General features: G+C 36.4%; 1 protein-coding gene across 1 annotated transcript in view; it reads left to right on the plus strand.

Annotated features, from left to right (window-relative positions):
- The window catches only part of ANTXR1 (ANTXR cell adhesion molecule 1), a 331,895-nt gene that overhangs the window by 101,260 nt on the left and 216,025 nt on the right, over positions 1–14,610 (plus strand). The window contains exon 9 of the mRNA XM_044660903.1: positions 2,812–2,872. Coding sequence (XP_044516838.1) covers positions 2,812–2,872 — 61 coding nt within the window. The remainder of the gene's footprint in view (positions 1–2,811; positions 2,873–14,610) is intronic.

Here is a 14,610-nt window from a genome sequence, read left to right on the forward strand (position 1 = left end):
ATTTTGTTGTAATGCTTTTCCTTCCAGCTGTTTTAGTTTAAGATTAGAAAGGCAGCCTTTCTGCTGGATTGGATCACAGTGCTTGGCTGACATTTTTTGGCCCTTCATACACTTTTTAGATTTATCAGCAAATGCAGACACTTTCTGAGAGCATAATCCAGCCCGTGTTTATTCCGACAAACCCTGTTACTGTCTTTGTGGTCAAGTATTCATTACTTTACAAATTCCATAGTAAGGTGTTTATAGTTTGGACCAAAGAAGTGAGTTTGAGGTCAGTAAGCTGCATGGGTGAGAATTTAATTTAGGTTCTTTTTTTTTCCATTTTGTTTTGCTTTGTTTCTTTTTTTTTTTTTTTTTTTGGTAAAATGTATGTAGTTCAGCTATTTAAACATTTATTATGGAGGCAAAATGAATACCAGGGGATTTCAAGTGTCCAGGGAGTTTCCATTCACATTCTTTGAGCTATCCTAAAATACTTCTATTTATTAAAGTCTTCCACTCAAGTATGCTCTGTTATTTGAAGGGAAATATGTAATTGCTTTCCATCATCAAATAATTATTTTCTAAGTTCTTTTCCTTCTCTAAGTATTCTGTTTTATTCTATAAGGATCAGAAAGAAGCTTAAAATAAACAAGCAGTTGTTATTAAACCTCACCATTTTTGACTAATTAGGCAGACATCTATTACTGGAATATCCAAAACTGGGAAGAGGGGGGTTACCATGTCAGTATAACTGCAGTCATGGATGAACAAGGACTGAGTTCTAGAATTCTAGCACCAAAGTCTTGTCGATTGCTGTTGACTACTCCCTGCCTTCTTTTTATATAGTTCTCTCTGTGTCTGATCCCTTGGCTTCAGTTCCTTGATAAAGTTTCTAGGATCTTTCTTATGAGAAAGTCTCACTCTCAAACTTTCCCATGCCCACTCCTACTTTTCTTTTAAATATTACACTTTATTTTTTTATTTAATTTTTATTTTTAGTACCAAATCTTCTCCCTCCCTTTCCCTCCTCTCCATCCATTGAGAAAGCAAGAAATATAATACTCATTAAACATATGACATCATACAAAACATATTTCTGCATTAGCCATGTTCTAAAAAAAAAGAAAAAGAAAGAAAGGAAGGAAGCAAGGAAGGAAGAAAGAGAAAGAGAAAAGCTATGCTTCAATCTGCACTTTGAGTTCATCAGTTTCCTGTCTGGAGGTGGGCACAATTCTTCATGATGAGTCTTTTGGAATTGTGGTGGATCATCATATTGTTGAATTAAAATCTCAAATAGTTGATTGTCTTTACAGTATTGCTGTTACTATATATATTCTTCTCTTGGCACTGTCCATTTTGCATCTGTCCATATGTTTTCCCAGATTTTCTAAAAACAGTCATTTCACCATTTCTCATAGCACAATAGTATTCCATCATCTTCATAATCAGCCACTCCTCAGTTGATGGGCCTTCCCTCAGTTTGTAATTCTTTGCCACCTTAAAAAAGCTTTTCTAACTATTTCTGTATATATGAATTGTTTCCCAACTTTTCTCCAGAGTTGATGATAGCATTATAGAGTCTTGGAATTATAAAAGACTTTGTAATCAAATCTATACCTAATTAGAATCTGCTCTATAACATCTATGAAGAATAGTCATCCAGGCTCCACTTGAAGGAGAAATTAATACTTTCCTAAATAGCCAGTTCCATTTGCAGAAAGCTCTAATTGTTAAGTAACATTCTGGCACATCAAGTCAAGCATTTTTCTGCAACTTCCTCTGATTCCTTCTAGTTCTAGCTTCTGGAATTGAGCAAAACAATTGTAATACTTTTACATGACAGGCCACATACTTGAAAACAGCTATCTTCTTTATATCTAGTGAGAATCCCCACCCTGATACGAACTATCAGAGTCCTCCAATTGTCCAGAGCAGTAAAGCCTTTGCTTTGTACCTATCTTTTGGCTGGAAAATCCCCAACAGAAGGCATGAGATTTTTCACCAAGGCACTACAGTAGCCTTGAGGGATTTCTCCCTCTTTAGAACTCCTATTATTGTTAATATTTGTACCAACTTTTTGTCATGTAGGAAATAATACTATTCCTTGTTCCTAAAGGACAAGGACTATGTCATATAACTGTATATTTAGTACCCAGCATGCTAAGTTCACATAATATCTAAGTACTCAAAAATAATTATTGATGATCATGTTGACTAACACCTGAAATATCACCTCCTCTGAATTTATATATCTGTTCAGTCCATGTTAGTGTCTATTTATAGTTTCTGTTTTGGTAGCTGAAAATTAAATTTGACTCAACTTATCTTTTTTCCCTTCAAATATTGTTTATTGTTTGTAAATTGTTAAGCTAAGATTGGGGCTTTTGATTGGAGAACTTAGGTAAATGAGACAGACATAGTAGAAAAAAGTACAACTTCTATATTTCTTTTTGCACAGATATAAAATTACCAAATGCCTTTCCTACTTCATCAGCAAGAAAAACCTTTCTCTAAGTAGGAACAGAATACTTTTTAATTAATTAATTTAATTATTTGTTTGTTACATTAAAGTTCCCAGGCATCTCCCTCCTTCCATCCCCTCTTTACATTAGAGAAAGCATCATTTGACATGTTTATAAATATATCCATATGTAATTTACATTTATATATATGTAGTTTACTTATAAACAATGTCTTGCTTGTTTTTATTTTTCAGTTCTTTTTCTGGAGGTGGAAATACTCAAGTTATTCTTCAAAGAATATTTCTGATACTTGCTTAATATTATTCATTGATTTCTCAAAGTTATTTCATTCTATTTCTTTTCCTAGATTTTGAAGAAGTCATGCATTGAAATTTTAGCAGCTGAGCCTTCAAGCATATGTGCAGGAGGTAAGTTGAAAACAAACTGCTATCTGGGCTTATACAATTTCCAAAGTTTTTAATTCCAACTACCATTTTAACTTTTGTGGATAAGATTATGGATGGTTGTGTAAATGGCTTAATTGATTTTCTTATTGAACAAAAAGAAACTTGAGACGTTCTTAAGATTATTCATAGGATTTCGATGTAGAAGGGCCTTTCAAAAAGAAATCTGTGATGTTCTTAAGATTACTTGTAGGATTTAGAACTTGAAGGGACTTTAATTTTATCTAATTTAGCCTCCTTATGTTATAGCAGAAAAAATTGAGGAAGGGATTTGCCTGAGAGCACACAGGTAGAAAAGAAAAGAACTGAAATATGAACAAAAGTCATTTTACTCTAAATCCAGTGTTCTTTACATCCCCTTCCAGACTGACCATTATCATTACTTTTGATTTTTTCTAGGACATTATAGTTATTAAGTTTCTAAATATGTTCCTGTGCACATGTGAGCACATACAAATATACATATATCCAACATAGAATTAGTTCTGAAATGTAGAGAGAGCTGCCTAAAGGATTTTTCTTGATAGGATGTTAAATTTGATAACTACTCATTTGGGCTTCAGTATAACTGTTAGACCTATTGGCCATGATAGGTTTAAGTCCTTATTAGAAAAAAAACTTATTAATATTCAGATTGTCTAAGAATTGTGCCACATAAGTTCTGCTGATACTTTTTAAGAGAACATTGAGGAGGAACTCCAAAGGATAATGCCTGCACCATAAGAGAGCTATGTAGAGGTGGCAATATGAAAATGTGCCAAGGGCACCACTGGAGAACATATTCAGCTGGGAGGAAGGCATAGCAAAGGGGCTGACCAGGGATCCTTCATCAATTGAGTCCCCCATTTTACTTGATGAAATTACACAATATTAGTCTTTAAGTGATCCATTTGCAATTTGAAAGTGCTAGACCTTGAGTGTCCAACAAGTACGTAACACATAAAGCACGTCCAATGAGCCTGACAGAAAAAGGTTTTTCCCCATGACCAAGTGTGTAGTAAAATATTTAGGGGACCTTCATTCTAACTTTTATCCTATGCACCCAGGGATTTAGAGTTGGAATCAGTGGCATGTCTGATGCCATGCCCTGCATAGCCAGTGTCCCCAGCATCTCCTGGTGCCCCAGCATCAACACCTGTCTATTACTGAACTATGATGTGAAAGCTTACAATGAAGGCATATTCTTCAATAACCCAGGATCACTTCCCCATTGTGATAGGCATCAGAAGACTGAAGTGGAAGAATAAAAAATACTTATGTATTCAAATTATTGATGAAGCAATAATTGCTTTAGCTAGCCAAAGCCATTTTGAATGTATCTTTTTTTCTGTTTAATTTGAACCTTTTTTGACCTATCCTATGAGTAAGATGGAGGAAATGACTTTGGGATTTCATTTCACTTTGAGGGAGTGATTTGAAATGAGAAGGACTTACATAAATCTAGATGCAATGAAGTCTCTTTATTAAATAGCAAAAGACATAATATTCATTGATTATTTATTCAAAACAATATGCTAATTACAAGAAGAGTAAAGTCAGCCACAGATTGTTAAAGTCAAACTCTCAGGGATAAATATTGTTCTTTCATTGTGGTTCTGGTGTATGGTTTTATATCTACAGAATGAATTCTGTTCAATAAAGAATTGCCAAATAAATTTGGCCCAGTTTACCAGTTTTCAAAAAGTAGAACATAAAACTATTGTGGGAGGTTAATCAGCAGAAATCTTGTAATGATTTTTTTTTTAAAACCTATACCTTCCGGGGCACCTGGGTAGCTCAGTGGAGTGAGAGTCAGGCCTAGAGACAGGAGGTCCTAGGTTCAAACCCGGCCTCAGCCACTTCCCAGCTGTGTGACCCTGGGCAAGTCACTTGACCCCCATTGCCCACCCTTACCAATCTTCCACCTATGAGACAATACACCGAACTACAAGGGTTTAAAAAAAAACAAAAAACCTATACCTTCTGGGGCAGCTGGGTAGCTCAGTGGATTGAGAGCCAGGCCTAGAGACGGGGGTGGGGGGGGGTCCTAGGTTCAAATCCGGCCTCAGACACTTCCCAGCTGTGTGACCCTGGGCAAGTCACTTGACCCCCATTGCCTACCCTTACCAATCTTCCACCTATAAGTCAATAAACAGAAGTTAAGGGTTTAAAATTAAAAAAAAAAACCTATACCTTCCATCTTAGAATGAATATTGTATATTGGTTCTAAGGCAGAAGAACAATGAGGGCTAGGCACTGAGGGTTAAGTGACTTGCCCAGGGTCACACAGCTAGGAAGTGTCTGAAGCCAAATTTGAGACTAGGACCTCCCACCTCTAGACAAGGCTCTCTATCCACTGAGCCACCTAGCTTCCCTCTTGCAGTCAATTTGATGACCTCGCATAGAGGAAATTAAGTGAGACTTAATTGGGAGGAGAATATATATAAAATACTTCAAAACTTAAAATCATTTATAAATGCTAAGAAGGAAGAGGATGATGAAGATGATATCTCTCTAGAGGCTAGCATACCCCAAAACACTTAGCTGACAGGTCTAGAGATGTCTGTTTGGGGTCTGTGTCTAATATTGCTGCCCAAAAAATGCTGAATGTTCTAGAGCAGTGATGGTGAACCTTTTAAAAACTGAGTGCCCAGACTATAACCCTCAAGCTACATGTGAGCTCCCTCATACTCTACCTTAACCCAGATGAGAGGGAAGAAGCACTCTCACTGGGCTGCTGGACAGAGCGGGGTTGGCCATGTAAGAAATGTCCTCAGGCATGTGTGGAGATGGGGTGGGTTGCAGCCCTTCCAGTGTGCATGTCATAGGTCACCAACACTGTTCTAGAGGATGGACTTCACTAATTGGTATTGCCTTGGAAATAAATATGTTGGCTTTACATCTTGAGAGAATTTTCTCTAGTTGAGTATTTATATATAGAAAATAGTAGATGTTTATATAGAATTCACTCTTTTAAGTGGCCTATAAAAGGAATTTTAATTAAGGTATTGAGAATTTTGTCACCTTTTTTTTCTACCTTTCTTTTGGAATGTTCCCAAAGAATGATGCATGTGTGTGTGTGTGTGTGTGTGTGTGTGTGTGAGAGAGAGAGAGAGAGAGAGAGAGACAGACAGACAGACAGACAGACAGACAGACAGAGAAGAAGGGGTGATTCTTCCTTTAACACTTCCATGGCAAATTATATAAGGTTACCTATTTTTCCAGCCATGTGGACAAATACATGTATGTCCCATGCAGCTCTTCTAAAAGGCATTGTCAATTTCTATTGGTATGGTAGTGTATATGATGAAGAACTTCCCTCCATCCCCACCAAACACCCCTTTCCTCAAGAAGAAAGGTCAAAGGGAAAAGGTAGAAAATAACCCTACCTCAAAGCCTAGCATTTACATCTTTTTTTTAAAACTCTTACCTTCTGTCTTAGAATCAATACTGTATATTGATTCTAAGACAGAAACGTGGTAAGGGATAGACAATGGGAGTTAAATGACTTGCTTAGGGTCATACAGCTAGGAAGTATCTGAGACCAGACTCAACTGAAGACTTCCTGTCTTTAGACTTGGTTCTCAAACCACTGAGCCACCCAGCTGCTCCCACAATTATATTTTAATGTTGTAACCTCAGGCATGTGGCAGATGGATGAGGTAGATATTTTGAGAAAGGATGCCTTCTCAGAACCCCTTAATTCACACCATGTATACAGTTACTTCACCTTTATGTAAAGCTATCCCTGATAACTACTGTTGCATTTTAAGCACACATTTACCACTGTCCACTGTCCAATCAACTTGCCTCCTTAAGTTGAGGACATGCTTTCAAGTTCATAGTTCAATAGCCTGCAGATTCCTCTTTGGTAAACCAATAGAATCTACTCATTGTTAATTCAAGCCCGTATTCTACTTCCAGCATTGCCTTGCAGCAAAAGGCCATTTTATCTACTCTCCAGAAAATTTCTTCCTTTTCCGGGTGCATCATTTCCTCTGGCCCCCAGCCAGCAAGGCCCAAACTTTAATAGTTCATAGTATACTAGGTAAGTGTTCAGGAAGAATGCCAAACGATGCAAGGAAATGAATGAAATCAAGACGGAAACCTACCATCTGCTTTCTATTAGAGAACTTAAGTTCTTCAGATATAAAAGCAAGTTATAATTAGCCCTTCACATGCTCTTTTTAACAATAGCCCAATTAGTCACTTGTTGTTGAGTTTCCTGTTCTTTATCATAGTCTAAGTGATTAGCACAGTCAGAGGCTTTTTCTACCTAAGGAGAACTTAGATATGTAAATCACAGATATTCAGTCTTCTCCCAGTCATGGAAAGTTGGTTTTCATTTTCATTGTTCTTCACATTTCTCATGTCTGACAGCTGATTCAAATTGATCGTTTTCTTCTTTATATTTCTCTTTTACCCAATTAAAAGTACTTTTTCTGTGCCAGTTATCTGGGAGTGGGGAGGTGGTAATAAAGCTTGGAGGATTAAATCCAGTATCCAAGATGGAAAAATTCTAGGAGATCAAGTCAAATGTCAGATCATAAAACATTGAATATGAAGTCTAGCACAAGTCACTTTCCATCATTGGACTTCATTATCCTTGTTTGTACGATGAAAGGGTTGGCCAGTATGATTACTAAATCCAGTTACTACTCCTGATCCCATGATTCTATATTTACTTATAGTCAGGCAGGCAATAAACATATATTAGATACCTCCTATGTGCCAGGCACCATACTTCAATTTCCATATTCCTAATTCTGTGACATCATGTTTTATTTGTATCTGATTGGACCAAGACCACAATGAACCAGGATTTGGAAAATTTAACCATTAACACAGTGGCTCCCAGCAATTGCTTTGATTCTTCAAGAATCTGGAGTTTAGGGTGGGTGTTTTCCCTCTTGATGCAGATCACAACACATTCACTTCTTGGTAGACAGCTGGTTTAGCCAAAAATCATCACTTAGTCATCTTTTCTGTGATGATCTACTTTTCCCTACTTAGCTGGACTGGTCCATGGATAAAAGATAATACCATTCACCCTTGGGCTATATTCAAAGTCTTTCAAGCTTAAAAAGAAGCCACTAGAGCCTGAAGTTCACTTATCTATGGCCTCAAGAACCCAGGCCCACCTCCATACCCTGATGAGGCATCAGAATTAAAAATCAGCAGAGGTTGTTTCTATGTATAATTTATTTTTAAATCTATTTTTAAAGCAAATTGTTTTAAAAGGAACTTTTAAAATAAAATTTTATTTTTTTATTTTTTACATGTAGATACAATTTTTAATAATTGCTTTCTAGCATTTTGCAACCGGTGTTCTCCCTCTTCATCCCTCCCATCCTACACCCTCCTCCAAGAGAGCAGGCACTATGATATAGGTTGTACAATGTGTTATCATACAATGTATATTTCCATATTTGTCATGTTGTGAAAGAAGACATATTGCTTACATTAGTTTAAAAAATCATGGAGGAAATAAAATGACAAATGATATGCTTCAGTCTGCATTCAGATTTCATCGTCCTCCTTCTAAGGTGATGGATAGACTTTTTTTTCGTCATGAGTCACTTGGAGTTTTCCTAGATCCTTGCATTGTTGATTATAGTTTTAAAGGGAACTTTTTAACAAGACTACTCCATACAGTGTACTGAAAAGCATTTTTTTGTCATATGTAGGCTGCTAGGAGGTACAATAAATAGCAAACTAGATCTGGAGTCAGGAAGGACCTGAGTTCAGATCTGGATTGAAATCCTACCTTGTAACCCTGAGCAACTCATTTAACCTATGCCTGCCTCATTTTTCTTCATCTGTAAAATGTAAATAATATAATAGCACCCCTCTCCTAGGGTTGTTGTGGAGACTGAATGAAATTATATTCATGAACATACTTTGCAAATGTTGAAACAAAGTATAAATGATTATTATTATTATTATTATTTGCTATTGTTACATTTCCAAGAAGAGAGAGGGTAAGTTTACTTTGTTACATCACTGCTAGAATCTTACATTTCCTATATAAAAGATATCTCTACTCTCTAATTCATTTACTCATTGAACATTTATTGAATGTTTATTGTGTTCTGAAGTGCAGTAGGCATAATGAGAGATACAAAAGAAGCATTAGACTACTTTCTAAAAGTTTAAAGTCTATGTGAAACTAAGACAATGCTAAAAATGAGGGTGGTGATTCTTTTGACGTAGACATTTTGAGCCGTAATCACATGATTTGAGGATCATTTCTGAGAGAATAAATTAAATCCCTTCCTTGCATAAATCATGTGAGAGAAATAAATCAGGTATACTTGCACTGGTCAAAGAACTAATAGATCTATTTCAGCCTACAGGAAGTTATCTATTAGATCCATTCTTGACTAGGTTCAACATTTTAATTGATGTTTTAGAATCATACATTTGAACTGGAAATGATCTTGGCCAAAGACAAAGTATATCATAATTCTCAAATTTGCCATTGGCATGAATCTGGGAACAAGGGCAGGTATTTAATAAAGTAAATAATTGAATTGAAAATTTTAAATCTCTAAATACTACCGTGGTAGTCAGTAATAAACAGAAACTCCTATTATTTAAATCATAAAATTCAAATATAGATGAGACAGAAAAAATATTTTTTTAGAAAAAGCTTTGTAGATTTAGTAGACTGGATGATCAGTATGAATTTACAGTATGAACAGCTCTCCTCCTGAAAAAAAAACTTGCTGCTAATATTTTCTTAGGATTGATTGACATATAATATCCAAAATGAAGAAAATGAGATAGTCCCACTACCCTGAACTCTGGTCAGATAATATCTGGAGTAATCATATCTGACATTTAGACAACACTTGCTTGCAAAATGCATGCCATAAATTATCCTAATTGAACCTCAGAGTCATCTTTTTATAATAAAGTATTATAGCAATCCCCATTTTACAAATGAGGAAACTGAGGCTAGCATGAGCTAAGTGACCTCCCCCCAGTCACAAGTCAGCATCTAAGGCAAGATTTGACCATCTTCATTCCTTGTTTATTGTGCTACCTATTACAAAATGTGCCCAACATTTAGGAAGAACATAGACAAACTAGAATTAGATACAGATGAAAGCAACTAAGATAATAAGAGACATTGAAACTATGCCATTCACTCAAGTACCTAGGAATGTTCATTTTTTATTTGTTTTTAAACTTTTAACTTCTGTCTTGGAATTGACACTAAATATCTGTTCCAAGGCAGTGGTAAGGGCTGGGCAATTAGGATTAAGTGACTTGCCCATGGTCACACCATTAGGAAGTGTCTGAGGTCATATTTGAACCCAAGACTTGCCATCTCCAGGCCAAAAAGAGGCAAAAGACAATTGCTGCCCTTGAGGAGCTTATACTCTTAATATATGAACCCAACATTCTCTCATTCGCTCTCTCTCTCTCTCTCTCTCTCTCTCTCTCTCTCTCTCTCTCTCTCTTCTTTCTGTCTATCTGTCTCTTTCTGACTATCTGTCTGTCTGTTGTCTGTCTCTCTCCATTCTCTACTTGTTGAATTAGAACTAAGTAAACACCAGTATAGGATTTTCTGTGTATATCTGGAAAGATAACTTGGCTCCCTTATCAATGGTCAGGACTAGACTTGTCATTTCATTGGTAAAAAGAACTCCTGCAAGAGGAAACTCCTTCAACAATTCAAGTCAGCATCTTCTCTCCAATTTAACAGTCTTAAAGAACTGCTTCAGGTTTTGAAAGGTTAAATAATTCCCCAGGATAACATATCTAGTATATCTCAGAAGCATAATTTGAATCCAAGTCTTCTTGGATCAATTATCTATCAACTAATGTTAAATAATTATGGCTCCTTTGGCCAATTTTTACTTGTCTGTTTATCATTCAATTTCAGTATTAATGTAAGTTCTTGAAATATGACCAGGGCTGCCAAAACAGATGTTTATATTTTGGTATGTGTAACCCTACCTCCCCCCACTCCCAGACATGATTGTTAATGCCAGAACAAAGAAAGGAAGGACTCCAATTTCTGCCTTCATGTTTTAGGATGTATTATTTGTATAGGTTTATCTTCTGATCCAGGAATTTAATATTCTAATATTTTCCATAGTTTCCACATGACAAGGTTCTATGCTCTCTCCTCCATATGTCAGAAGACAAGACACGGCCAAAAGGAGAGTAGCCTACTTTAGAGGATATTCTGCCGTTGATCTGATAAGGTTGGAACACAGTGTTATTGAATAGGGTTTGGAGCTCAGCCTGAATTCCAAGATGACTGTGTTCTCCTCATAGTCTAGTGCCGTGGTCTTAGGGGAAATGAGATAAATGGACTGATCATAGACCAGTGGTGGAAAAGAATCTTTGCATCAGCAAAAATAACACATGCAATCTGAATTTTAAAAGGTGGATTGCAAGCTTAGCAATAGAAAATATCTCTTTCTTCACCATGTAGCTTTCATACATCTCTGATATTCAGAATGGAGATTAAAACACATTATGTCTTCTTTAATTAATGGACATCTGTGGGAATAATGTGGAAATTCGTGAGGCTGGTTTGGGGGAAAACCCACCCAACTTGTTTTGAAGTTAGAGGACCTAAGGTTCAAATCCCAGGACTGATACTTATTACCTACGTAACCTTTAGAAAGCCATTTCTCTGAACATTTCTTTCTTTCTCCAGAAAATAAGGGTTTGAGGTGAGGGAATGGTGACCTAGATCATCTCTAAGATCCCTTTTACTCTGAATCCTATAATCATATATATGGCAAAAGCCATAGATGCAATTCTTGCCACACCCATCAAATGAAAATCCAGGATTATCAGTAAGTGCTGTATGTTAGGCATCTGATAGGACATGTTCATCCCTTAAATGCATTTATATTGTATATTAATGTAGGATCATTGGATTTGGAGCTAGAATTTCATTTTTTTTTATCCTGGGACTCCATTCTAGGAGCATAGGGCCACAACCAGTAGGCAATAGGTCGCTCAGGGTCACCCAGCTGGGAAGTGTCTGAGCCCGGGTTTGAACCTAGGACCTTTCGTCTCTAGCCCTGGCTCTCAATCCACTGAGCTAGCCCAGCTGCCCCTACTTTAGGTTGCAGTTTCTTTAGCAGATGTAGTTTTTACAGGGTGGGGTTGCTAGCCCCACGCCCAACCCTCCTCCTTTTTTCATCCAGGCTAGGGACCGTCCTTGGCCCAGGAGTGGTAAGGGTGGGCAGTAGGGGTCAAGTGACTTGCCCAAGGTCAAACAGCTGGAAGTGTCCGAGGCCGGACTTGAACCTAGGACCTCCAGTCTCTAGGCCTGGCTCTCAATCCACTGAGCCACTCAGCTGCCCCCAGAATTTCATAAGGGATATAAAATAATCTTTTAAAATCATAATAATTGTTTCTTAAGAAATGACGTGACTCTAGAAACAAAAAATATAAATGCTAGAAGCTTTGGGGAAGAAATGGGATCAGGGGAGCGGCATGTGTGATTGATTCTGTAATTAAATAAGCCCCATATAGGAGACAGCTTGCTTCTGGGAAACCAAAGTTCACAGTTTGAAGAGTTATTGTTTTATAATGGTCCTTACAAAAGAGACTCTTTCTTTCTTTGTATACGTGTCCCTGGTACATAGAACACTGCCTCAATTGTAGACTATTTGATTTCCTATCAATCTGAAGAGATAGAATACAGCAGCTAAGCTCTTTTTTGTTTGTATTATGTTCAAAGGTTTTGATGATACCTGTTGTTTTTGTGTACTATAGACATTCTCCTTTTACGCTGCCATAACCCCCCTGCTCGCTAAAACCCAACTCTCCCTTGGTGCACAGGGAAATTGTGAAACAAGAGAAAACTGATCTGACAGAATGTGATATCAGGTTTATTTCTCTTGTAGTGGTTTTTTATTCTAGTTACATAATTGTAGTCATTGTGTAAATTGGTCTCCAAGTTCTGTTTTTTTCACCTATTTAAAGTTCATACAAGTCTTCCCTCCTATGGTTCTCTGATCTGCTCAGATATGTTCTTTTGTAGTGCAGTAATAGTTCATCATTATTCATGACTTGTTCAGTCATTTCCCCAATCCATAGGCACCTCCTTTCTTTCCATTTTTGTGCTATCAAAAAAGTTTTTTTAAACCCTTAACTCCTGTGTATTGGCTCATAGGTGGAAGAGTGGTAAGGGTGGGCAATGGGGGTCAAGTGACTTGCCCAGGGTCACACAGCTGGGAAGTGTCTGATGCTGGATTTGAACCTAGGACCTCCCATCTCTAGGTCTGGATCTCAATCCACTGAGCTACCCAGCTGCCCCAATCAAAAAAGTTTTAAATTATTCATCATATCAGTTTTCTACTTTTACTACAAAGAAGGGACAAAAATAAAGATAGTTATATCAGCATATTTTCCAGGGGAAAAAATGTACTCAGGAGCTATCCCTAGAAAGTCCCAATATTTGGCACAATAGAATAGAACAGATTTTTTTTAGAACTAGAAAAACTCTTAGAGATTATCTAATACAACCCACTCTTGTAAAGTTTGAGGATATGGGTTCATAAAATTTGCCAATTGTCCAAGAACACACAACAGAGTCAAGATTAGAACTGAGTTTTCTGTAAAGTCTACTTCTCTTTTCAGTACATATAGCTGAATGTGCTCAAAAGTCTAATTTTCATATAAATAATAAATTGGAGGAAAAAAGCAAATGTAGAGATTATATTTTGTCAGAAAAGTTGGGCCAATATTTCTAAATAGAAACACCAATTAGTAAACGTAATAACTGAATGTTTTTTCCAGACCTGTTGTGAAGGGCAGTCATTAGCTCAAGAAGGATCTTATTCTTCATTCATTTGTTCTTTGTTTCAACAAAGAACACAAGAGAACAGAGAACACATAAGAAGAAGCATATCATAACAGTAGATATAGAACCAGATCACCTTGATTAGGATCTCTAGTTTTGTTATTTTCCATGTCACATTCAGTGATAATTAATCTTTCTGACCTCATATGTTAAATGAGCAAGCAGGATTCAATAATCGTCTTCAGCTTCTATGATTCTGTAGTATTATGTCTTATCATCATTATAATGCTGAGTGAAGCAGAGCATAGGTTGGGAATTGCAATATCACTATATATTGAAAAGTAAAACTCATTTTTCTCCACTCTCAGGACAAGTAGTAAAGGACTTCAACCCAGAATGGAGTTTTAAATTTAAAGGGGAGTTGAATAATTTGGAGCAATTACTTAGGAAATTCATTAATTATAGATAACCTCCTTTAGTAGAAATAATTATTGCCCCCTTCAAAAATTTGCTCGGATAGAGAGTAATTAAGGTTCGTCATTTTATGAGAAGTATAAATTTAATTTATGCTATTTTTTATATAAGAGGAAATATATTTTACATTTATGTAGTTATATTAACTACATTATTATTACATTTAAAAGACAACATAAAATAGTTTAAATTTTATTTATGCTATTTATACATTTTATTCTGGAAGTATAAATTTTGCCTTTGCTGCAATGTAGAAGGCAAACCTAGAAAAAATTCCATGAAGAGGAGACTGGGTGTCCACTTTTAGTCATTAGAAATGTCCTGTCACAAATAGAGTACTACTTAGTCTGTTCATTATGGTGATGAATCAACCAAAATGTGTAGAGATGTCAGATGCTGTGGGGATAGACAAGACATAGATTCCTTATGAAATTTAGTCTAATGACTATATGAAGCCCAAGTAAGA

Source organism: Gracilinanus agilis, chromosome 2, assembly GCF_016433145.1.
Source record: "Gracilinanus agilis isolate LMUSP501 chromosome 2, AgileGrace, whole genome shotgun sequence".
Taxonomy (NCBI): domain Eukaryota; kingdom Metazoa; phylum Chordata; class Mammalia; order Didelphimorphia; family Didelphidae; genus Gracilinanus; species Gracilinanus agilis.